Below are 27,424 nucleotides of genomic sequence, written 5' to 3' on the forward strand. Positions count from 1 at the left end.
CTTTTAAGTTCAATACATTTATAATAATTAAGAAACATTATTTTAGTTATTTAGGTAAATTTATATATGTTTCTTAGTTTTATTTGGTAAATCTTATAATATCAACTAGTCACATTGCTTTACTTTTCATGTACAATACAGCCTTTTTAATTTCAAGTAATACAGACTATTTTTAGGAATTATTAAAGTAGTATTGTGTTGAGTTTGGAAATTCACACTCGATTTTACGAAGACTGGAGCCTGAATCAATATATATATATATAAATAACTTTAATGAAAAAGTAAACAATCGAAATGTAACAATAACTGTGGCTGTGACTGTGGCTACAAAATCAATCAACCAAAATGATTTCCAGCATGAATACAAAACAAGATTGAGTGTCATTAACAGATTTAGATTGGAAAATAATCCTTTGCCATAGTGAAAATCATGCAGGCTTCCTCGAATGATAGGCAGTCTAATTTATGTGAGTGCACACAGACATGGTAAAAAATATTGAGCACCTTTAATCTTTGCCACTGTAATTGACTTTATCTAACTCTGCCTTTCCAATTTTGCCTGTGCCTCATCTCACCGGAAACAGTTTCTTTTATTATCTTTCTGCTTTCGTCGACTGAAAGGTGATATATCTTCTAAGAAAAAAAATACCTTTGGGGATTATAATAAATGCCCAATTACTTTGTGTCAATTAACCTTATCTAAATATTGATCACATCACAATATTAGCATTTTTGGAAGACAATTCTAGGCACTGTTTTTGAAAAACATTTAATATGACTTAATTTACTTTTTAAGAGATTTGGTCCAATCGTGTTACCGATGCAGGGACCTGAAAAACATATTTAAAAAAATATTACTAAATAAAAACTTTCCCATGAAATTAGACAAAAATATTGTCTTTGGATAGTCATTTTGTTTTAGCACTCTAACTGCCATAACAGGGTTGTTAATCAATGCTACTCAAGAGTTTATGTTAGCAGTGTTAGCTGCTATTCTACCTGGTCATCCACACACTTAAAGGTAACATGCAACAATCATGTATGATAATATCAGCTTCATTAGTGTTGCTTTAAGTGACATGCTCCCTTAAGGCTGAAAATATTGAAAACATAGGAGAGGATATGCCTTACCCATGTCAGCGCAATTAATTTCATGATTTCTACCGAGCCATGTAGTTCACTTCCTCCCCTTTTCTTCCAGTTGGCTAAGCAGGTTTTTAATAACAGGGTTGTTTGTATAATGACAGACATCTTATTTTTATAAATTTTGCATTTTCACCACATGATACAAACGGATAGGATTAACATTTCTGGAGAAACTGGGAGAGTGCTGATGAGAATAATTTATAGAAATTCTTTCATGGCAAAACAAAAGAGTTCCTCTCACATTTTTTTACTGTTGCAATACTTAAAATGTCATCAACAAAAAATTATTTGGAGGAGACTTTTTATAGAGTGCAGTAAAGGTGTTTGTAAATTCTCCCAATACTATCTCTGCAATGATCAGACAAGAATCTATGACTTGCCTTTGGGAGAGAAGGATCAATTGATATAATGCACAGCAGACTCATGAAATGGCTTTATTTACAGCAATTTGTAAAATAGTCTCAGATAACATTTAACAATCTTGATGCCTCTGATAGTGGATTGGCACTTATAGAATTGAATAAAAAAAAAAAAAAAAGAACTAGGAAATCCTTGGAGTTAACCCACATAGGCACGAGGGGAACATGCAAACTCCACACAGGAAGGCCGGAGCCGGAATCGAACGCACAACATCCTCTGCAATGGTACCTTGTTTTCCTGAGTAAAGTACGTTCTTGTACTACATACAGATTGTTGTCCACCACCATCACCACCACCACCACCGACACTCCAGGTCACTTAGTATACGTAGCCTCTTGCAGCAACAGCAAACAACAGAAGGTTGTTTCCCTTTTAGAAGCACCAAGAGAAAATATGATAATTTATTTATAAAGTATTTATTTAATGCACCTTCTGTAGAGAATAGTTTATGAGTTTGGGTAGCAGCTTTAGTTATTTATTCATTATCTGTTGAATGGACGATCTTATTGCCCCACCTCTGCATGCCACATGAATGCATTTGTGACTCCAGTCTGAAATTGAACGTGAATATCTTTTTGTCTTTCGTTTTCCAGCCCACTGATTTTCCTCTTTTGGCTCGTGCGTGACGCTAAATACACTTGTCCAATGCAGCCAGCCAGAGACAACCACCTGCAGCTTGACAAACGTCAGCTGGGGAGGGAGAGCTGGAGGCCAACAGAGTGTTAGCCACACCTGGGACCTCTGCCTGGAGCACTCGCCCCAATGACAAAGATACCCTTAGAAGAAGAAAAAAATCCACTTAAATCTATAAATGTGAGAGAATACAATTAGAAATATATATGTATATATACATATAAAATACTTGCAATTGGTGGCACGGTGTCCAAAGGTGCAGGGTTCAATTTTGGCTTCGGCCTTCCTGTGTGGAGTTTGCATGTGCTCCCTGTTCTTGCGTCGGTTTCCTCCGGGTACTCCGGTTTCATCCCACATTTCAAAAACATGCTCAGTAGGCCGATCGTTCACTGTTTTTCCTTATTATTGTGAGGCTCAAACCAACCGGAGTTGGTGAGTCACGTCAACATCAATAAAATCATATTTTGTGGCTGGGATTGGAACAGCGGGGGAACAATAGTCAGCAAATACACTTTAAAAGCAGTGAGAAAATGAAGTCAAGTCCCATGAGAAGGATTGCAATGTGATGGAGATGATATTGTCGACAGAGTGCGGCACACTTTTTTTCTTTAAGGTCCACAGGACGGCTGGTGATGTCAGCAAGACCAACAACAACAAAAAACATTTCGGTTGCGGCCATGACATATTACATTGAAACAATATGTGAATGTATCTACTTACAGGATGCACTGGCGCTATGAGAAAGATCCTAACCACCAACCTTATTGTCCAGACCTGCACTCAATAAACCTTGGTTTAAATAGTGGCTACCAAGTGGACTGAAGTAGATAAATGACATTAGAAGGCCCCATTAACCAGATTAGGAAAGTTGCAGTGAACTTGTGCCAAAAGTCAGCCGCCCTTAACAGTTGTCCGGTGGCTTTAGAAAGGGTTTCAAGTGTCTCGCTCAAATTTTCCATCTCAAGCTGACTCACTGATACATTAACACAATCAGTGATGATTTCTGGCATGTGCACTGTGTAGCTACAAAAAAATAGAAATACAAAAAATTGTACAGGAATTATATTTGGTTGGTTAATTAAAGACATGAAAACGGAAGCAATGTGTTTGCACAAGTGTGCAAACGCGTATTATGAGCGGATGTGGCTATGTTCATAATTAACAAATCACATTTAAACTCAAGGTAAAAGGGAGCCAGTATTGTACACACCTGGCAACTAACCGTAACTAAATGACTAAATGTAACGAGCTTAACGATAACTAAATACATGTAACTAGTAAGCCTTTGTACCTATAGGTGAGTAAATACGTATAACTATAACTCAGTAATCGTAATTTAATAATGTGGCAACAAAAGCAAAACTTGGGGAACAACTTAAGGAAAAGCCAACTCGAGCTTATGAACTTTATTTTCATTTTTGTAAACCACTGTATGTATGTCATAATAAGGTATAGAGAAGGTTAGAGGCTTTGGAGTTCATGCGGAACTGAGCATTTCTTTGGTCTGCTGTCTAATTCTTCCATTCACTGATACACACGCGCGCATACACGCACACACACACATTTCTGCAGTGTGCGTCAGAGGAAATTCTCAAGTGCTTTCATACCAACATGAGCAGCACTGACACCCGCCATGTTCTCTTGATCATTTGGACTCATGCTCACCGTAGACCTCATGGTGCACTGAGTGAAGTGAGGTTTGTGTGTGTGTGTGTGTGCAAGTGCACTCATGTGTGTGTGTGTGTGTGTGTGTGTGTGTGTGTGTGTGTGTGTGTGTGTGTGTGTGTGTGTGTGTGTCCTTCTGGCTATCTTCTTTTTATGACTGCATGTGTCCCCCCCTCCATCCATTCCAACTGACCTGCAGAAGCATGCCACACTTCCTCCCACCCTTGGGACCCCTAAAGTATCCATGCACGCACACATGCACACACAAAAAGGTGTGTCTGTGCACTCTGTCAAATTCAAATGGGTTTTGTTGCCAGCTGCAATATTTATTTAATACGGCATCAATTGATATTGACATTTAGTCTGCCCCTCGCACACACACGAAGTGAAGATGGTATGTCAAGAGTCTTGTCGCATCTAATTTGTTAAGACCTAATAACGTAATTATTTTTGTAAAAACGTTTATGAAGGCCAAAACATTTACAACAATAATGGATTTGACTTTCAGAAGAAACGCTGTGCTACTATGGCGCCATCTACAGCAGGAAGAGCATATTACAGCCTCCAATTTCAGTTGTTACTCAAAAGTCATTGCAGGGAATTAGATGACAAAGAGATTTATTAAGTGGGACGCATGATAGAATACCTCACATAACACAAAAAGGGGATTACACATTAAATATGGGGGGAAGGGTTGATTTTTGTGGATGGGTTATACAGAGAAAAAAAATACTGCACAGTATGTAGAGGGCACAAATACACGGGGAAACCTTTGCAAGTCGGGATGGGCATAAGGAACAATTCCAAATTTAATCGGATGACATTATGTCAGCTGTGGGAAGTCGAGCAACATCTGACACTGGGATGGAACCTGGGGTTAAACGATCATGATCATTATTCCCATAATGTTCATAATACAATAATTATAAATAAGTCATGATTTTCTAGCATTTCAGGAAAAAATGAACCCCAAAAAAATTTAATGCCTCTCATTAACAGTTTGGGTTTCTCTGTAGAGCATTGAAGGCTCATTATCAATCTTCTACAGAGCTTTCCAATGAGCTCATCATTTCAATCAGGCGTGTTAGAGAAGGGCCCCATCTAAAACACGTAGGAAACTGACCCTCGAGGACTGGAGTTAAATATCCCTGACCTACATTAAATCAATATTTTAAAGGATAAGTGGATATTTGTTTTGCAAACCCAAATTTAAGGAACCCTGCACTAAAACATTTGGATGTGCTCAACCCCAATTGCAAAACATAAGCTCATAACCTCAGAAAAAAATATTTTAAAGCTCATACAAGTTAAACTGTCAAAACAGAGCAGAAAACAAGGAACAAACGTAATACTTAGTATACTGTACAATATTTATACAAGCACGTAGACATAAGTCAGTGGCTTTGATTAGGTATATAATCAGGTGAGGTTTACAGTCCAGAAATTACGGTGTATATACACACACAGACACACAGACACACACCATGATGTGAATGAATAGCTGATTACTTTCTTGGAAATTCATAGATTTTTTTTTCTGCCATAGGTCTGTAAGACCCAACATGGAGTGCCACAAACACACTCATTAAATACTATGTACACAAAAGTACTAGCATGGCTGGCCGATCCTGGCCGCCAAATGCACTTGGTAGGGGGGGGGGGGGGGTCGTGGAGCCACCACGCTTTGGTGTTTAAAGGTTTCAAGTAATGCCAGGAATCCAAAGTATTCACACATTTAACACACCTTTATCGTGTTCACTACAGTACCAGTGTGGACGATGCACAAGGGACAGTGCCTCTTCATAACCAGCAGAAGGGGAGCATATCGTTTCTTTCTAATTTCCATTTAGAATTTAAAACAGAGTAGGACATTTTATGCTGCAATTTGGGTGCCATCTCATTGCTATTAGCTGTTTTTATTTCCCACTAAACACCTGAATCGCAGATGGACTATTTTTTCCTGTTAATTACCATCATTTACTGTCAGAGCGAGTGTGACATCTGTTCCTGGCGTGTTCAAATCTTCCATTAGATTTCCTCTCCACTATTAAGCATTCCTCTCATCTGCGTACAACTTACAAGCCGAGGAGTCCTCCTGAGTAGTTTCCGGCGTAACCACCTGGCCGGGTTATTCGGCACTGAGCTCCGGCTCAGGGTAATGCCTAAAGACTTTGTAGATCCACTGTGTGTAGAAGGGCACGTTGATGAAAATGGCGGGCCGATTGGCGCGAGCGCAGCCTCGGCCGTGGACGCTCACGCCGATCACGACCTTGATCTCACCATCCTGACACACCAAAGGGCCACCGTAATCCCTCTGTGGGGGTGGATGAATTAAATCAATGCGTTTCCTGAGCTTTAGTGAGCAAAGGCAAACAGTTGAGATTTTACAAAAATCTTGCAACAAATTAATAGTATGTTTCAAAAAGTAGAAACGCTTAGATGACGATGATCTTGCCCTTGGACCTTTTGCCATCTAACTGAAGATTATTTCATTGTTGTGCATTTTATGATAGACGTGATGCCACTTGATATTTGCGACAGGAACTTGGGTCTTGATTGAAAGGTTAACTCGCGAGGCTCTTTTCTGACTTGCGCAGAGTTCTTGATTTTCTCCCACTGCACGGACATACTAAAATGCCAAAGATCAAAGTTTATTTTTCTCGTATTGAAAGCAAGCGAAATGTGTTTTCGTGGTTGCTAGAGATGTAGCAAAAATCTCCAAAAACACACGAAACCACAAAAGCTTAGGGGTTTGGGTTGCTGATGAAATGTAGTGCAATGAACAGCTGCTCCACTTTATTTGAAACTCCCAGCATTAAGTCCAAACATTTGCTCAAGATTTAGATCTGTGAAAGCAAAGCGAGGAACCGAGAGCGGGAAGATTTGCTTCGATGCACACGGGGAACAATTATTGTATCTCAGAGAACCGATCGGGTATGAACGGGGGCTTTACCTCACACACGCCCTCGTTCCTGCGACCTCCCGCGCATATTTTGCTGTTGGTGATGTGCAGGCTTCCCCGGTGCAGCTCTCCGCACCGTTCGTTGCTCACGATGGGAAGACTGACTACCTTCAGGATGTCGTCATAGCCTGTACCTGAGGAAGGTAAAAGCACTAATTTGAAAAGTTGACCTGCCAAAGTAACGAAGTGATATAATTGTATTTATTTTTTGTTTTATGTTAAACAAAAATAATAAAGTAAAGTAAGTTAAAAATTATAAATGGATACATAATGTAGACATACCTTTGGTCTCTCCCCATCCGTACATTTTACAAAGTGTTCCTTCAGGAATGGAGCAGCCGTCCACTGGCAGCTGAATGGTGTGCACGTTGTCAGCGGGGCGTGCAGGCCTGCAACAAAATAGAGTAAGCACATTCAGCGTTTTGTGCACCCCTATATATGATCTCTAACTTGCGGCGAGTGTCACTCACTTTGAGAGTCTTAGCAGGGCCAAACTGGAACCTTCAGGACCGCATATCACCTGTGCTATGCGCACTTCTTGTTTCGTGGCTGGGTCTGCGATATTGGTCACCCCCAGCCATACCCGATACTCGGTCAGATCAGGAACGCTGAGGTACAATGGAAGAGTTAGATTGGCAAAACACCAACATAAAAACAAAAACTGAAGTTACAAAGGTACCACGAGGAGAAGCACTGTCTGTCTGTGAGTACCCACTCCTCTCGTACCAGCGAACCCCCACACCAGTGCGTCGATCTGCAAAAGAATCCCCAAAGAAATCAATTAAATCAATTAGATTGATCAAAGCATATCCGGCAGATTAATGCCTGTGATGTTTACAGTTGCATCAAATGATGTTTTCAAAGCAGTTGTATGGAATATTAATGATGGTGTTTAATAAGTTCCCAGAGAGCTGTGTGCCCTTCAGGAGTGTGGAAAAATGTGGGGATTATTATAGACTCGGCTGTACCCTTTTTGTATGCTGACCATCCAGCTGCCGGCTGACACGTGCAACGGACCTCCGCCAACGATTCGGGCCCTCTTATGGACGAAACACCCCACGGAGGACAGTTCACCTGTGCACGCGTGCAAATAGAAATACAGGCGGACCTTACATTTCAATGCAATTACCGGCAGGGCTATTCAAGGCATTAAAAATGAATAAATGACAAATATCGCACTAAACTAAGAACATAGTAAAAGAACTTGGTAAAAAATAATTAAATATGTTCAGAATTAAATGATGCTACTATCCTAACTCCCGGTGTATGAGATTTATCTCTGGGGGGGCAGTACAATGATATCATGAAGACACAATCGAAGAAGACTTTCACAACTACTGTAAGTGACTGTCAACTTCTGTAATTGTAGTCATTTTTCTCGGAGGATGACAAAAAGATGCAAACATGGAAATTATAGCGAGTGCTGATTATTAATGTATTTCCTTGTACCGCACAAATAGCTGGGGTCCACAAACAGGTTAAATGTTACGCTGCTTCCAGTTAACACACCTACATGTACTTACAAACACACACATTTTCATATTGCAAACTGCAACAAGTGCACATGAAATGGATGACCATTTTTTCCGGTTTGTCATTAACTCTGAATCAGGCAAAGGCAGATTGATGAGCTGCCTTAGACACTCACCTACTGGAATGGTGTTCTGGGATGCATCACCTGCACAGAGCACAGGAGACAAAAAAATGGGGTGAGCCAGGATTAACCAATACCAATAGGAGAGGAAGGGATGCACAAGAAGGTTGCATTTAGTGTGGGTCAAATGTCACAGCCAACAGGGACCCTCAATTTGTCGTGTGGCGAACAGGATCATACAATGGCTGTGTGAATTTTCCACTCAACAGCAAAATTGTATCACTAGTTTGTATTCTGTGTCTGTACATATATACAAGTCGTGTTACTTTCTACCAAAAACAAGTTCCCACCCAAGCAAAACAATGAATCCTACTTCCTTGACATTGTTACTACACTTAGCTAATATCACCTCTATTGTGGGTTATTCATTATTAGTTAAGTAATAGGAAAACAGACCATAGGTGAATTTTTAACAGTATCATTCAAAAGAACCACTTAATGGTGGACTAAGCTTTTTTAAAATGTGTGCTAATATGCTAGCTTTTAGGAAACAATTGCTACAAATTTGTTAAAGGAGCCCATTGTTCTCAAGTGCACACTTACATGGTTTCACGTTGCAGTAGTCCCAACGAATGGCAGAATTGTTGGTGTAACACCACGGTCCGTGTTTGTCATTATCAGGGTTTCTGCAGTAGTTTTTTTCAAGGCCTGCGACTGTCATTCCCCTCTCGCCACTATAAAACAACAAAGAACTCTATAACAAATAAATAGTGAGCTAAAAACTAAACACATTTAATTATTTTTTCACCTTTGGTAGCAAGCAGTCTGATACATTTTTTTGAAAGTCCCATGGAAATGGCGATAAAAAAATTACCACAATCTACTTGGCAAATTTCATTTGTCTTTTCGGGCATGGTTCCTTGAGACTTTTTTGCAGTTCTATTCATGATGGATATGCCTACCAACTGTCAGGTTGCTAGGTGAAATGTTTTGCTTAGTTCCGACCTTGTGGAGTTATGAGAGTTAAATGTTCAATGGTGAGTCATCAAATTTCGACACTGCAATAAAACTTTTTTTTGAACAAGTTTAGCTTTTGAAGGACCTCTCCAATTAAATAAAGCGACCCTGAAATAACCGAAACAGAAAAGTGCTTCCAGACATTGCTCTGTTACAATATTTTCTGTGAATCTACCCATACTCGACGGATCTATCAATGTTCATGTTTGTAAGGGAAACGATTTAAAAAGGCTGAATTCTCAAATACGCTTGTAAAATTGAAAAAAGTAAAAACATATTCAAAAATGGAAAAGCCCTCGGCCTGGCCTGAAAACAATGACACATAATTAAAAGAATGTCAAGACAACCTTTGCACCCTTTTGCTCAGGCTCTAAAAGAAGATATGTAATAAAAACAGACTTCCTGGCGATTGAGTTCCTATAAAAGCTGAACAAATGCATGCAGATAGGATCTGGCCAGTGGAAGTACACAGCTGTGTAGGCTCTCTGTCCTGCGGGACAAGATAAGGAGGTGATGCACAGAGAAATTACTCACATAAACAGCCACCTACACTCTTTAACACATGATTCTGCCTCACAAAAATTCCTCCATGCTCATCCATACAGGAACACCACAGTAAGTTTTGACAAATGAGCTCTTATCACGTATCTTAAAGTACGAGCTTAGCAGCCAATTCTCTGGGTGACTCCCTAAACCTTGACCTCTGAACCCCTCTGGGCGGGAGCCAGGGAGTGCATCGGAATGACTTTGAGGTGCTGCCTGGAGGAGGGACACAAGGTCAGAGGTGAGGAGTGAGGTGGATTGCCCCTATCAGGATTTATACTTAGGTCATCGCTAGGGGAAGTGTCTCCAAAGGTGTTGAGAAGCTATGAAGGGGGTATTGTAGTAAAATGAATATTTACTGCATGGAGGATGTGTAAGAAACACTTTCTGCTCTACGGACTCAAGTATTAGGACACTCAGTTGGTTACACTTAATGGTTGTGAAAATGGCTGAAGGATCTGAATTACAAAAGGCAAAATTTTAATTGCTCATGCAAAACGACGAGGAACCTGATCATTAACAGAGTGCACCCAGCACTGCATCAACCTCATTGGTTACCGTAATTTCCGGACTATAAGCCGCGGCTTTTTTCCAAAATTTTGAACCCTGCGGCTTATAGTCAGGTGCGGCTTATATAAGATTTTTTTCGTGATTTTTGTGATGACTTGATCACTTTTATACACTCGTAAAAAGGCTGTGGACCACTGTTGTGCGGTATCTTGAAGAGAAAACAACAACAAAAATACTATTTTAAAACACTACTATGGCTGCTGCTTATTCTGGCTGTGTTGTTTGTGACTATTATGAGCTTTAGTAGGAATGCACACTAGGTTACCTGCGTCAAAGGGCTCTAAACCCTTTCTCTTACTCTGCCATGTGACTCAGAGTGGCGCTGTTTGGACCATCTGCATTGTATTGAAACCCAATCAATCAGCATTTAAATTCAATTCTTCTGAAATTTTGCTCACCAAAAACAAGTTGTAATGAATGTGAACTTTTAATGCATTTTATTCAGAAGGTTACTTTGAACCCTGAGGCTTAAATGGCGGCGCGGCGTATTTATGGATTTTTACGGCTTTCTGTGTACTGTCTTTCTTTGTAAAAAACTCATGTGCACGTGCGGCTTATAGTCCGGTGCGGCTTATGTAAGAAAAAAACTAAAATATCCCTGAATTTTAGCTGGTGCGGCTTATAGTCCGGTGCGGCTTATAGTCCGGAAATTACGGTAAATTAATTCAAAATAAATTATTTTTTAATTTTTTTCTGAAAGGAGTAGATGCAAGCAGATTATGAGAGGTGGGATGGAAAATTAATCTCTTCTGCTCATGTGAACATTTTCAAAATGCAACAAAAATATGTTTGCAGAATATTTTCTAGTCTGTAATGCAGTTTTGGCCATATTACCATATTACCAGTGAGTGATATAACTCCTTACTACTCTGCATGTCCGTGCATCTGGGTCATTTCAGTGTAGGCCTTATGTCAAAATTTGTGCTGGGTTTTTGGGTGCACCATCCCATTTTTCAAAGTTTATGTACACGGGATTGGCACATACCAAGTGCAATTGGCTCCATGAGCTTGAGGTTAATTAAATCCAACAAAACATGGCTTTCATGTGGTTGCTTTCCTCACTTAAATTCATTTTACATTTGCGGGCATCTCCCAAAATCGTAATTTAGTGACCTCAATTTGGGATCTCTGTAAATCAGACCATTAGAGTTGGTTGTAGCTCAGTCCACTCATCTGGAACGTTTTTTGACAACATGTTGGACTGTGCATGTTGTAGCTCATCCAAAATGTGTTCTTCCACACCAAACTCCTCTGAGCATTGACCTTGTTTTGTGCACTGGGACAGGCTGGAACAGATGTTCCGTCCCCTGAACCAAAACAGTTTTTAAGGTTGCTTGGATTTATTTTTATTATTATTATTTTATTTTTTTTTTTGTCTATATGTGCTCTGTGACTGACGAATGAACAGTTCTTAGTGTACATCTCGCCTCAAAGTCAGCTGGGACAAAGTCCAGTTCAATGATGCAATCATGGAATCATTTTTCTTTATCCAGAACTATAAATTCATCAAATTCTTTAGTTTTTTGCGAGAAAAAAAATAGCAATGTTGATTAAAGGATCCATGGCAATTTAAGACCTCGGCATTACGGATTTGATGTTGAAGAAGTGTCATTTTTCATTGCAACTGAGGCCTTTATTTTTGGAAAATCAAATTTAAGTCTTGGGAAGTTTCTGCAGATACCCTGCCAAACTGTTCACCACAAAAGTTGGAAGCTTAAATTGCTCACTATGAAGAAATAAGACTGAGGGCCAACTAATTTTGTGAAAGCCAGGATTTGTGTGCTTTTTTTTTCCTGGGTCGCTGCCCTTTTTGATGATCTCCTAGACTGGCTGCAGATGTCTATGTAAAGCAACAATGCAAGCGCTATGGAGCTTATCATTGTGTTTGTAAACAATAAGCGGCAGGGTACTAACGAGTGTCAGAAAGGGAACGACTATTGCTTACAAATGAAAAACAGGCAAAAATATGTTGTGTTTGAAGTTGCACTGCCAGATGTCCAAAAGTCTTACGTTTATTATGGAAAAAAATAAATACAGGAAAATGAATCCAGAAAGGTTAGAAAGGAAGTCAAATGGAGTGTCCAAAATAGTTTTAAAGAGAATATTTCTCAGGGGACAGACTCGGAACCAGACTGACATTATCATCAGTGTCTTGCTTCAAAGCAGTTTTCTTTACATAAGATTTTTTTTTTTTCGTGAACACTTCACACATTCAAACTGGTGCAATAGAAGAAGGCTCAAATCAACATTTAAGCAGTTTTACATGTTTTCTCTACTACTCATCCTCTGTCATGACATTAATGGTACAGTCTGTGTCTTGCTACCAAGAAGTACATGACAAAATGGTGAAAGGATTTGTATAAATGGATTTTTGGGTTGAATGCAGTAAGCTGACCTGTTGCTGTGCTCCTCCCAGGGAGAGCAAGGCAGATTGGATCTCGTCCTTGACCGTTCCCCTCGATATTTCTCTCCGAAGCCTTCATAGCAATCTGAATTGAACGACACAAGAAAGAGGATGAAGCTCAGCGAGCCTAAAATACGGTTATATAAATGTGAATTTACTTCGAAATATTGCATTTCTGTTCAAAACGGTGGAATGGAAATCAAGAGTTATTTTTGAATAATTATATGTCTCATTGACACAAACGCAACATGCACCAGGAAAGTGAGGCATTAAAAATGAGAGGTGTTCCCAATGGTTTGCCTCTCACTTTTTATGACATAAAATCTTGATTACTCTGTAATGCAGATCCTACCACAAACTACCTTCAAAGTAACCTTCATTGTCACTTTAGTACACAACAAAATTGGAATATCTATGGTGGTTTCAGTTTCTGTATCTGGAAGATCTCACGGGAATATTTTCTGTCCGTATAGCACGACACGCACTTTATATCCACAAGAATCATACCAGACAGCTTTAATCCATTTACATCATCAGCCTTTGTTTATGTGAGACGTGGTGGCGAGGCCTTCCCACACTCCTATAGCTGCCCACAGGGACATGGTGAAAATACATCTCCAATCGTGTTCATGTGATTTGCACTTTGAGTTGGGCAAAGCACAACTCTTATTGTGAGAAAAGGAATCCAGCCACTGCTATTTTAGAGTGCAAAGCCAGTCTCTCACCAGGCTTGTTTTGGAAGCCGCATTGAGGGATGTTGGTGCAGAACATGGTGCGCACTCTCAGGTCCGTTGTGAAGCACCATGGGAATTCTTGGCCATCTGGATTCCGGCAATAGTTTTCTCTCAAATCCCTGGAAAGCAAAAAGAAATGTACAGAGAATAAGAAAGTCTGCTCACCCCTGTTCTAGTGCCAGATTTTTGTGATGACATAAATAATTGGACGGTTTAGCAAGAAAAGTCATTGTTTTCCTACATTAATGTGGCCCATAGCTTGTAGATATGGTTGCACGTGTGACCACCCACTTAGGGCTACCGTTTTACCATCCTAACCCATAGCCCAGCCATGAAGATGGGATTGTCACATGCGCTAATAAGCCAGTACTCGCCAGAAATTACTGTGGCAGTTTTGTTATTTCATGCAGCATGAATTTCCATGTGGTTGGTTAATTCTGAACACAGCCACATTCCCACTAATAAGGGAGCGTGCACACTTGTGCGACCACATCATCTCAGTTGTTTATTTTTACTTCTCCTCTCAAAAAAACTGGGTTGCATTTGTTTATTAATCACATTAATGGTGGAAAAGATTTATTGTGGTCTGCTTTTTTATATCACAAAGATCTGGCTTTTGAGCATGAGTATGTAGACTTTTGAGTCTATCATTGGCACTGAGTGAGTGAGTGAGTGAGTGAGTGAGTGAGTGAGTGAGTGAGTGAGTGAGTGAGTGAGTGAGTGAGTGAGTGAGTGAGTGAGTGAGTGAGTGAGTGAGTGAGTGAGTGAGTGAGTGAGTGAGTGAGTGAGTGAGTGAGTGAGTGAAAGAATGAGTTAAGGAGTGAGGGAAGGAATGAGGGAAGGATGGATGGACGAACAAACGGACGGACGAAAAGACTCACTTGCAAGTGTACGCCTGCGGAATGAAAGAGTGGTTGTGGGGGTACTGCGAGTCCCAGCGTTGGCAGGTGAGCCCAGTGGGGGTCATGTCCACCGTCCCCCTATAAGCTTCTCCTTTGTCCTGGTAGCACTCACTGGTTTCCACCACAGTTCTTTTTAGAGGTGATTCTGCAGAGGCAAAACCCTATGGCCTTCAGTAATCATACTTTGTATCATAGCAGTCTATATAGTATATAAGTGGTCATGTTTTTGTAATGTGGGAGGAAACTTGGAATGCGACGGTGCCGCAAGAAAACAGTCCAACAAATGACAAATGATACAAATTAAAAAAACGTATTTTTCCATGTTGGACACTAAAGAGATATAGATCATAAAAAAGGAATTTGTGTGACTAATTGTACTGCAATTTGCACAGAGAACCAATGATACGCGTCGCAATAAAAGCTTATCTGGCAAAAGTTGAGATGAGAGATAAGATGGGGGAGAGCGTGAGAATTAAAGAGGAGAGAATGTTCCCAGGGTGCGGCAAAGTGTGCAGACAAATTATGAAATGAGTCCACGATTCACCAAAATAGGCCCACCCGGAAAACCCCAAACACCTATTGCTATTCTGCACCTGCATCAACATCAAATCCCAGAAACTCACAATTGTTTAGGGTCCAGGAACTATGAATTTTCCTCCGCTTTTCACCCGTGCGACTTAAACAAAGCTGCAGTTTATCTGTGGATTTCCCCCATCACAGGAGATTCACATTCTTGTCTATTAAGATCAGCAAAATCGAGTTTACGCTCCATAAATTTTGCATTCGTTTTTATGTTGAGGTGTGATGAGAATGTGACATATTTCCATGTGTTCTGCCGTCCCTAAGCACAATGAGCACAAACTATTGAGCAACTCACAGACAGATCGACAGATCAGAGGCATAGATTCTTTATCCTTTGGGAAGAATTATTAATATTACTGCAGCTTACCGGGGGAGTAAGCTCATCTCTGTTATATTATAATAGCCCAGCTAGCCAAGACACGTACGCTACAATACAAAGCACTATCTATGGCTTTTTGATATACTAAACTGTACTGCCATTTTTAGGTTAAAATGTGAACTCCATATAATGAGCCCATGTTGGTATGAATCCCCAATTAATTTAGTTGTTTTTATTGGCCCTTAAAATGAATTTAAAAAAAAAAAATGCATATATACTATATTTCAAATGTTGACAGAGAAAAGAACACTGTGCTCCCTCACTCTCGCTGCCTTGTTTTCATTAAGACTCACTGGGTCGTAAAGTCGCTCCTTTTACAACAAACCTCCATATCACAGACAGCGAGGAGGCGGGTGATGATTTTTATTATTTTTTTTAAAGGCAGGAAAAACATGAGGGGGTAGAAAAAGGGGGAGGCCAGGGACGCTGAACCACGAGTTACTTTGCATGGACGAGTGCCATCCTAGTAAACACGGTGCCAAGACGGCGGATGACTGCGCACCACTACACTGAGTTCACAAAGGACTCATCGCTGTTTAACAGGTCTCTTTTGAACACATCAGCATGGGTGACAAATGAGGCCGAGGGTTCCGATCAAGTCCACCACATCATTTGTGGCCCACTAAAACAAATCAAGTGGTTCTTGCTGAATGATTTTGTTGTTATAATAGAATTTTTTCACGTTTTCATGAATACTATAAGCTTATTTTACCCCCAAGTGTGTGCATTTGACTTATTTGTTGACTTTTGAGGAACATCACCAGCTGAAAGGATCTTCACTGCGATGCTTGGCAAGTTGATATTTCCTCCACGTTACATCACGATAGTCTCGCTTTCATATTTTTGCTCCCATAATTGTGTTTTATCATCTCGCAATGAGATCGCAAATGGAGCAGTAAGAGGCAAAATGATTAAGAGGCCTTAGCATTCCCTCTTTCATGTTGAATCCTCAAAATGAGCATCATACTTTGATGCCATATTCCACATTAGATGGCAGAGGTAGTAAAAAAAAAATAAAAAATAAAAAATATATATATCACAATATACCCTTACCCATCTGTCTAGGGTAACTATTTCCAATCAGGGCTCATTATGTTCTGCTTCAAGCCAAAATGCCCACTTTCCTACTTTCTGTTATAGAAGACACATCCACCCAATTCAATGTCAATTGTTGAAACTAACTCTCCAGTCAAATGAGCTATGACCCCTAAAAAACATATATACAATTTTTACCAGGATACACACGCTTATTTAAAAAAAAAAAAATGCCATTGTAACATTATGCACCGTTTGAACATTTAATTTGGTGATTTTTTTTTTTTTTGTAGTACCACGTGGGGTGACCATATAACACCAGCAGTGCAAGTCTCAGAATTTAATCAATAAAATAAATACAAATTATTATATTACCACAAATTTTGATAGCACAGTACTCCCAGCTTGTGTTTGGGTCGGTGGTGAAGCACCAGGGCCTCTGGCGTCCGTCTGGATTCCTGCAGTAGTTGTCATCAAGGCCCTTGTCAGGATACCTAATGCGAAACATGCGTCACTAAGGCATGACATCATTGGACTTGATAGAAAACACTGTGTCAAAGAATGATTGAAAAAGTAAAAGGGAGCGAAAGCACTCATATCAAATGTCTTATTTGCATGGAAGTGTTTCCATGAAACTTCCATGTTTCCTTCCAGGACCGCTTTTTAACCAATCAATTAATCTAGGAGCCGATTGCAAGACCCGTTGCTAACTTCATCAGTCCACTGAAAGAATGACCTAGTTTACGCAAACACTATGATTTCATTTGTTTTGCTGTCTAGTCTCCTGTCTGGATGTTACTCACGTATTCCTCCTGCCTCCACAAACATGACACAAAATCAGGAAGTAAAATTTAAGAACTCCCTTCCGAAAAACGTTACGCTTCAGAATCTGAACTGGGTTTACCGGGAAGTCAGAGCAATTAATCAGAATGAAAAGTTTTCCCAGCAAATCACTGCTAAAAACACAACGCGAGTCCCAACTGGGAGATGTAAGTACACTGAGCCGAGTGCAGCACATGCACGTGACATGACTCTAAAAGGAGACGTGGCAGGCATTTGTTCTCACAAATTGAAACATTTCCCAGGTGTACAAAGCAAACTGGCTTAATTCAACAAAGCATTAAGTGACTTTACAGAGCACTTGAGCAAAACTCTTTCTTTGGAGACTTTCAGATAGTCAGACGCTCCCACCAAGCTGAAGTAGGAGCAGTCAATGTTGTCATGTAACCTAATTAACGGTGTTAGTGTGTGTGTCACCTGTCAGGTTGGTACAGATGCTTGTGTGGCTCCTCCAGATCCCAGCGTTGGCATTCCTTTCCACTCTCCGTGTGGTCCATTGGTCCTCTGTAGTCCTCCCCGTTACAATGTATGCACTCCACTATACAAGCGTGACACGTACAATAAAATCAACACTCTTTAGAGAACTAATTGAAACAAAATGAGAAACGGTTAATTCATCACTAAAATGAACTGTTTTATTTAATCATTTTCCATCAATTTTAACCTCATTTACCTCATCTAATGGCCCATCTGTCTGCCTTAAAATTCAAATGTGACTCTTGAGCACAAAGACTTTTCGATTTATGGCCTCTAGGAAAAGTAAATAACATTTAATTGCATATATATTAGATCACTACGGTATTTTCTAGGTTGCGCAACCTTTTTTTTAATAAAACACCTCTGTTTCTATGGCATAGATTTGACCCCCTCCCCCCCCCACACACACACACTTCTAAGCATGAAGGTGCTGATTCCTTTCATGTAGGAAAAGCTCCCATTTGTTGCGCACCGACTGTTACATGCTGTCTACTGTCAACAACACGGCGTGTGCAGATTAGAGGCAGATGTCTGCGGCAGAGCGCGTTTTTACACAATGAACTGCGTGCGTGCGATACTTTCGCAAGCGAGCTGTGCGCTCTGAGGCGAGCATGTTTCCTATTAAACAAGGGTGTCAAACTTGTTTTCATCGCCGCCCATGGTAGTTATGGTTGCCCTCAAAGTAGGGTTTCAAAACAGAGGTAGGGCTTCGAATTAGGGTTTCAAGTTTTGGGTTTCAAACAAGGTTAAGTATTATATATAAAGTTACGGTTAGAGCAAAGTAGTGTTTGAAGTGTGAGGTTCAAGCCTTGTTAAGGTATCAAGGGTGTTTCAAATGAGGGTTTCAAGTTTGGATTAGATTTACAACACAGTGTAAGCATTTCAATTATATTTCAAAACCAAGATTAAAAGTAAGGTCTCAAGACGGGGTTATAATTTTAAATGAGGGGTTTCAGCGAGGGTTCCAAATAAAGATTTCAAGGGATGGCTACAGGATAAAATGAGCATTTGAAAACTTGCTTACCATATTAAACCAGAATTAGTTTCAAACGAGAGCCAGGATTGGGGTTTCAAATTAGGTATTTCAAACCCAAACTCTTTTTCAATTGCGCTTGACATCACCCTATCCACTCCTGAACATGTGTTTGTGCATGTGGCCTACCCTGAGAGCATTGCGGTATTCCACACTCCTGGTGTCTGTGGCGCGGGTCGGTGGTAAAGCACCACGGTCCATCAGTGGAGTTGTCCGGGTTTCGACAGTAGTTCTCCCTTAGGTCCTTCTTGTTGAAGCGGCTGGACGTGAATCTGATGGGAGCAGAGCAGCCGTTATGCAAACACGCGCCACATGTGCAGAGACCATCTGCAAGCTTTTTGCAGGTAGCGTGTGGAGAGCGGTTTTTGGGAAAAGAAAAACAAATACATTCATGACCACAGCGATTGTTGTCCCGAGCGGTCAGTGTCCTCCCAGTGTGAGCGGAATTGATGCAGAGTCACCGCCGTGACTTAATGAGATTGCATCACATGTCGAAGAATCAGAGGTGGCAAACAGTCACACTTAAACCGGAAAGAACCATAAAGCACCAACACCATCCGTCCATCTAACCTGGACACGATCATAAAACTATGTAACATACACAACTTCAGTTGGTTCAAATTGCTTAATACACAAAAAACAAAAACAGTAAAAAGCACAGATACCTAAAGAAAATCTATTTTAGCGCAGCACCAAAGTGCAGTATTTATAATTGGTTACTTCCTACCACTGAAAACAATCGACTCTAAGTGTTCCATGAGGCCATAGCAGGGAGAAATGTAAACAATCGCCAATGATGACTCTGACTCATATATTCTCCATCAGGACCGCACATGGCCTGAGCCTCCAGAGAGCCACACTGTGAGCCAAGTTGGGTTTTTCCAAGTGATGACTGAAAGACAATCTCTGAACTGGTGGCTCTTTGGAAAAACGTATCCAAATGCCATCTGGATAGGTCAGTAAAATATCTTTCTTGACTGTTTTAGTACCGTTCCGACATGAAAGAAACAATTACCTCGTATAGCGACGCAAGAATACGTGGTCACATGAAGGGGTATACTGTGAATATTCACCTGTGTTGGACATCCCGTTCCGAAACTTAATCATCAACACAGGGTGCCGACAGCGCCTGTCACCCGCAAAAACATCACCAAGTATGGCTGCTGTCAAGCTACCAAAGTAAATTGGTGAGGTAATATAAACGTCGATTGCTCCACGCTATTATAGTTAATTGCCCAAGGGGGGGTGGCCATCACGCTGTTTGAGCATCCTGGAAATACAACGGCCGTTTAGAAAAATCCATGCATTTTCCCCAAGTTTCCCGATGGCCACTACATCTCTGGTCTCAAAGCAGAAAATACACCATAAATACACCGTAATAGCCATACTAGTTCCATAATAGGTGTGTCCCGCGTTCTTCCATGTTAAGCTGAAGTCAAAGTTGAAAGTTATTATGATTTTCTGTAATCAAACAGGAACAATTGCCAACTTTAGTTTTTTTATCAGTCGCTCGCTGGATGCAATGCTCCAACAGTCTCAATTGATGACGCGTTTAAACATGGTTTTGTTATTTTAGGTATTTTCCCTTGGGCCAAACCACCTACCTCCACTGCAACTAGGCTCTTATACTGAACACAAGCATAGAATCCCTTTTGATGACTCACCTGTGTTTTAAAGACTTGCACCATAGCACAGTGGAGAAACAATGTTTTACTCCTTGCATGACTAAAAGCTTCTTTAATGGGCTTGTTATATTTTTACAGGGCATCCGATTAGAAAAATGGTGCTTTATCTGGAAATGTAACTCGGTGGGGAGGTACCTTCAGCTTCACCCTATGCTGTTATGTAGATATAATCCTGTTTACAGACGCTCATATTTGGGTAAGCAGAAAGCCTGCAGCAAGAACTGACGTTTGCACTTTTGATGAAGCACTGCACCCCGGGTGCTCCTACGCTCTTACTGTATATCGTGCACACAAGAATGCATCGCGGCCGACGGCTACAGACTAATTGCATCACTAACAAGACAAAACAAACACAACTATATAAATCTACTTTAAATGGTTCTTACTGGTGTTCATGAGGAATAGGGGAAATCCAAGCCTGGCACTGGATCCCACTAACTGTCGCTGACCTTCGACCCCTGTAGCTCTCACCAGTACCCGTGATGCACTCACGGACGTAGTCTGAAAAAAAAAAAAGAATCGGAATATTTACAATCTTGCTTTAATGAGTTAAATGTGTTTGCATGAAGAGTTTACACGTGTTGGGCATTTAAAGTTGTTTGTAGGGCGAGAGGAATTTCCATCGTTTACACAAAAGGTCGCGTAATAACACAAAATGAAGCATAATGTGCTGCGACACAATAAACAACGACATCGGTCCTTGCCCTTCCCTTGTTTACCTCTCAAGGGAAGATGTCTTTACGAGGCTAAAAATACCTCTGGGTTGTTGTTGTTTTTGCCCATTTCAGCCAACAATAGCAACTTTGTGTGGGATCGTTACCTTTCTTTTGATACAGTTGGACGTTCAAGTCGTGTTGCGTCTGGGCGACGGGTGAGTTGCGGTCAAAAGACAGCCACTGGCATTTCCTGTTCTGGTAATCATAGAGGAACGCTCTGGACACAAATAAACAAACGAGACAGTGAGAAGGAAAAAAAAAGTGGCAAAGTGAAGCATACAGGCAACATTCCACTCAATTACCCTAATAAAAGGAGCCTGCTAAACTTGAAAAATACCTGAGTGAGAAAATTTGAAAAACAAGGCCCTCTTGAAATGGTTTTGTTCTTTTATCATCATTAAGAACTGGCCAAATATGTTAGGCCTGTCTTGGAGACATGTGAAAATTAACTTTCGATATGGTTACAAATCCAAAAATCCTTTCCCCCCCAAAGCTAGTTTCACTTAGAACCATGACATTTGATGGGCATGTTTATCATGAATAGATGCAGAAAAAAGTCTCAAGCTGCCACATTCAAAACAACAGACTTTTTTTGTATGAAGAGGTAATTGAGGGTCTATTCGACCATATCTGCAGGTGCATAAGAACACATTTTCCAAACTATGTTTTTCCATTGCTACCATATTATGTATTGTACACACAGAAGTGGCGCTAAATTGGGACGAATTTCAATTGTTGTCATTACGGGTGGATTGTGCATTACAGTTTGGTGACTCTCCATAAAACTACAAAACTCTCGTTTAATCTCTGAATGGTGCAATAGGAAACTTGTTTGTTTGAAAAATACTAAACCCACAAAAAAGACATGCCACTCCATTTTATGGTCATTTTGTCTATTTCCAGTGGAACTTCAAATGGGATTTTTTTTGCCAATTGCTATGAAAAATATTACTTTTTGTCATCAATTATGGATAAAGCATTGTGGGAAACTTTGATGACTCGCCAGAAAACATGAAATTCAAATGTAATCAATTTGAAGTCTGAAAATTCTGCTTCAAAAGCCAGTTTGACTTTGCAACATAAACATTTGGCCTATCATGAGAAGATGCATTGAAAAATCTGACAAACCCTTGCACAAAAAGACACAAAAAGTCTGAAGTTTTGTTATGAAGTTGAGGGGCTTGTCCACAACGTCCGCACTTTCAGTGGCAGTACAACAGCATTTCATTGTAGGCCTTACCTGCAGGTGAAAGGGAGTTTTCTGTTGCGGCTACAGGTTCGAGCACACTTGGCCATGCCGACCTTCCGGCTTTTGGTCAAAAGGGAGGGGCTTGAGGATGTGACAACCAGGCGCACGCCATCAGTCCTCTGGTAGTCCTGCAGTGCATTTCTTCGGCCCTCTGATACAAAGACACCTCATAAAATATGCATTGGACAACGGACAGGCAGCAAACAAGGCTAGATGGGTCAATACACAGGCCGGGTCGGTAATGGGAGTCAGGCAGACCGGGAGCAGTGAGCGAACAAGCGGTATCTTGGGACAGACTGACAAGGGAGTGACGAGATAGCGGGTTTTGAATAGGAAGGTTGATTAGCGGGTGACAGGTGTGGATGAATAACTTGATGGGAAGGGTGTGGCTATGAGCGATTGAGGTCAATGTTGATAGTTACGGATGCCGCAGGCACATGGAAATTTTGTTTTATGCTTAATGTTGTCGTCACAGATTGTAGTGATGTGGGTCATACAGTGAAATGTTCTTAATAGTAAGCCACTTAAATTTACATCATATTTGGTCGGCAAGTGTTCAAAATGGACCATGGACACATTATTATGATGAGACAGTAGAACCACAAGTGGACGTGGATGACACATCCAACTGTTGTCATGTTGCAATTTAGTGTACGTGCCAGATTTATATTTGCGAAATGCAGCGACTGAGCACAGCTTTAAACCAGTACGAGGACAAGCGGTTCACGTAATAGATGAGTGGATATTAACCATAAACAGCGGTGTAGACGTACAGTCACTATTTATTTATTTATTTATTTATTTATTTATTTATTTATTTATTTATTTATTTATTTATTTGTTTATTCATATATTTAGTTGTTTCTTTGTTTGTTTGTTTGTTTGTTTATGTATTAATCGATCATCCATTCATCCATTCATCCATTCATCCATTCATCCATTCATCTATTCATTCATTCATTCATTCATTCATTCATTCATTCATTCATGCATGCATTCATAAGAACTTGTCATTACTTCAGGGACACAAACTGAAGAGGGATCCACCCTGTCGTAGTCACCAGCCAGTTTCAGTACACATATTGAAAAACAAGTATTCAGATACCCATTGCTGACTACGTTTTTATGTTGAAATAAATTCACTTGTGTGTCACTACTCAATGTGTCATTGCCGCACACACTGAGGGCCTATAATATATAGCAGTGTCTTAAGATAGGAGTTGCTTGGCTTATGGATTTTTCTGATACGAGTTTAGCAGATGTTTTTTTCTTGTTCTTCCGACACCGACTGCTGATGGCAGCAGCAAAGTTCACAACATCGAGCAACCATCAATTAATGGTATCCTTTAAGTTGAAGAACAATATCATTGAAGAACAATAATGGCTGTAATGCATTCATGAACTACCAATAAACCCATCAGAAATAGGAAGGACAATGCATTAGGTAGAGTTGTTTTTTTTGTGCATGCATTTTTTTGTATAAATATAATTTGTGGCACACATTTTTGGACTGTGTGTTTTATGCAGTACAATATTGTTGAGTGTATTTTTTCTATATATTAAAAAAACGTGCATTCAAAGAAGCAAAAATGTGTGGGATGTAACAGATTCATTGCTTTCTCATTAATTTTAAAGAAGAATGTGATTTACAATATGTGAGTCTTAGGATACGATCACGGTCATGGAATTAATTAAACTCATTTCAAGGCAACACTATATAGTTTTTTATCTGGTTAAAAGAAGATTAATACCACCTCGGTGACCCCTTGACCGCCAAAGAGCATTACTGCCACCTGCAGCTTAGATTAAGCTAAAATGACACAATACCCAAGGGACCATTTGATATAACCTCATCAAAACTGAGGAACGTTTTATCATATTTGGTGCATTGGGAAAATTCAAGTACTCCTTAAATACCAAAATGAACTTGATAAAAATAAAACTGTGGTTTACGCAAAATACTCACTTGGCAATATACGTATACATACAATAGCATTGTGGAACATAAATCTATTTGAATTGTATTCTTAGCCCAGCAACATGGTTGCTTGTCATGTTGGAATGTTTCCATAAATCAGGAAACAAAAGACAAACAATTTGGTAGCAGTATGTTGAAAATGTTGGCAAAAAATATACGATGACAATAAATTACAACAACAAAAACTTTTTAAATCATGAAAGAGTTGTTGTTTGCTTATCAAACATTTTATTGTGACAGACTCGTCCTTAATTCAACCTTAACTAATATAAAGTAACTCATGTAATCCGAGGTTTCTACCAACACATGCATGGATACGCGCGCGCGCACGCGCATAATAATGATGACGCATACAAATCAATGACACAAAGCGGTCAAGACGAGTCATAACTTAGGTTCCCGCGCTCACGCAAACACGAACGCGCACGCAAGTGCCTTCTTGTGCGTCTACGAAGACGCATTTAACGTGCGCAAGGTACAAATTGACACTCGTCAAGCAGTCACGTGGGGAATTTGTGGACCATTACAGCAAGGATTCCGGGTAAAAAAAATAAATAAATCTATTTGCACAAATGCATCGGAATTGTTCTTATCAGCTCGGCTGGAGGATCACTGAATAATTTCACTTGGTCGTGCGCCACGGCAAGAAAAAACAACCCACGGTCAAACTTACCTGAGTAGGACAGCACGGAGAGAGTCAGCAATAGCTTGTAAATCCACATCACAGTCCACGTTTCATGAACCAAACAAAAAACTCAGCAATGAGAAAGAAAAGAGCTCAAAGTACAAGAGGAGTCCGACGCTCACTGGAAGATGTTGCTTCAACCACTGCGCAGAGGATGCGTCTCCTCTCCTCCAAGTATTTCTTCCTCGGCTCCTCCACCCCTCCTCCTCATCACCCCTCCCTCTACCTCTCGCACCCACCCCATTAAATTCTTATTTCGACCTTCTTAATCCTTAACTGAAAAGTCATATCGAAGTTACAAAATACCAGTCCCCATCATCAAATATTTATTTTTGAAAGCAACAACAATTTCCCCACAGATTTACTGGAACATCAAAATTCTTGCTCAAAGTTAAAATAACTCAATGACAAATAAGCAACATAAGGACTCACAATTTCACATTTTATGGGCAGAATTTGTGGGGCACAATATTTTTTTTTGCCACAATTGAATAAAAACAGCACTTAAAGGACTGTCAACTTCCCAAATGTGTTTACACTACAGCTTGTCTTTCAGGTCCTGATAAGAAGTAAGGTGGTTGTAGTGGGGGTGATGGGGGTGCGTCCTGGATGAAAACATCCTAATACCTGATGAGTGCCATCTCTACCTCCAGTGATGACAGTGTGAGATAGGAAATGACCTTAGTATGTCCCCCAGACATCGCACCCAGGGTTTCCATAGCTTCTGTGAACTCGCAGGCTAAGTGCCCATCATATAATTACAAAATCAAAGTAATGGATGGATGGATGGATGGATGGATGGATGGATGGATGGATGGATGGATGGATGGATGGATGGATGGATGGATGGATGGATGGATGGATGGATGGATGGATGGATGGATGGATGGATGGATGGATGGATGGATGGATGGATGTAGGTGGAGACTTCTCAAGTTCCCCCTTATTCAAGTGACTAATTTTCTGCTGCATACTGAAAGTAGTCGCTGACCGTAATAAACAAGTGTGCATGAGTCACACACTTTCACCACAGTGTCTCCTTATGTTTCAATTTTCAATATTTAAAGTAACAGACCACAAATGAGTTTACAGATTTTGCGGAGACGCTTTTGCGTTTCATGCTATAGACCAGACCTGATCAAACGACAAGCGAGAAACTGTAATTTTGAGTACTTTGTGTTTATCACCTATGGGGAAAAAAAGATAGACATTACCCAAAGAGGCAAAAATACAGATTTATCAAATTAAAAAAATGGTCAATACTAACTAGACAGACAGCAGTATCACAGGAATCTACTGTAGCAGCCTCCATTTTGTAACTTTGGGACAGCAGGGGCCTTTTAAGTGTAAAGAGTATAAAAGGACTCATGCTAATGAACCTTTTCTTGTGCTTTATTGTGTGTGTGAGTGTGTGTGTGTTTAGGTTCGTGATGACAGTAGACGCAGATGCAGTAAACACAGATACGCCGTGTTAAGAGATCCTGTCGCTTAAAACAAACACACGCTTCCTGTTGTCCGGGCGCGAGATTGAGGCCACTGCTCGTAATTGAGGTCTGCTGATTGTTACGGTAAGATGAATCAAACACATGCGCACACACTCTTCCCCCACAAGTATTTTGTGACATAACTTGTGTCACATTGTATTTCCCTTTTGTTTTGCAGGAGGCATAATATTTAAATATTAAACTATCTGTCAAAAAATTTATTTTCATTCTGTTATAGTTCACTTTTGTGCACCGATCGTCAAAGTGTCACTTGTGATCCTTGCGTCATCAATCAGAGATAACCAGCAGGAAAAAAAGCCATCCATCATTTAGGTAGCATTTAAAATTCAACAATGTTGTCCTGGGAGTAACTTTTTTCATGTCATACTTTCAGTCATGGACAGAAACGTCAAAATTTCAGCCTTTTGTCCGCCTTGCTCTTGTGTTTATGGGCGTTGACGTAAACGGAGCGGGCAGAATGTGGGAGGAACAATTAGTGGATTTTGCGTATCCCTGCAAAGCCATAACTGTTTAAAAAGCACATCCTTTGGCCCCCGCACCATCAGCACGGCGTCACATGCATCGTCATTGTGAAGCCCACTCTACGTACAGCTGCCCTCAAAACTACACTGGGAACTGGAAGTATCATTTATGAAATAAATAAATAAATAAATCGGTCATGTTTACATGC

The 27,424-nt window shown here is 40.3% G+C and overlaps 1 protein-coding gene across 1 annotated transcript; it reads right to left on the reverse strand.

The window, feature by feature from the left end:
* Positions 1-4,465: 4,465 nt before the first annotated feature.
* Positions 4,466-25,420, reverse strand: hgfb (hepatocyte growth factor b). Its single transcript, XM_049723163.2, has 18 exons — positions 25,238-25,420; positions 22,578-22,737; positions 21,442-21,554; positions 21,008-21,122; positions 19,066-19,208; positions 17,844-17,964; positions 16,962-17,080; positions 14,570-14,735; positions 13,680-13,807; positions 12,946-13,039; positions 9,024-9,154; positions 8,475-8,504; positions 7,795-7,900; positions 7,506-7,580; positions 7,297-7,434; positions 7,109-7,215; positions 6,818-6,960; positions 4,466-6,178 (listed from the first exon to the last, which is right to left on the reverse strand). The coding sequence occupies exons 1-18, from the start codon at positions 25,284-25,286 to the stop codon at positions 5,993-5,995; spliced, it is 2,124 nt and encodes a 707-aa protein (XP_049579120.1). The 5' UTR covers positions 25,287-25,420; the 3' UTR covers positions 4,466-5,992.
* Between the last annotated feature and the right edge of the window lie 2,004 nt (positions 25,421-27,424).

The sequence above is a fragment of the Syngnathus scovelli genome, chromosome 6, assembly GCF_024217435.2.
Source record: "Syngnathus scovelli strain Florida chromosome 6, RoL_Ssco_1.2, whole genome shotgun sequence".
Taxonomy (NCBI): Eukaryota; Metazoa; Chordata; class Actinopteri; order Syngnathiformes; family Syngnathidae; genus Syngnathus; species Syngnathus scovelli.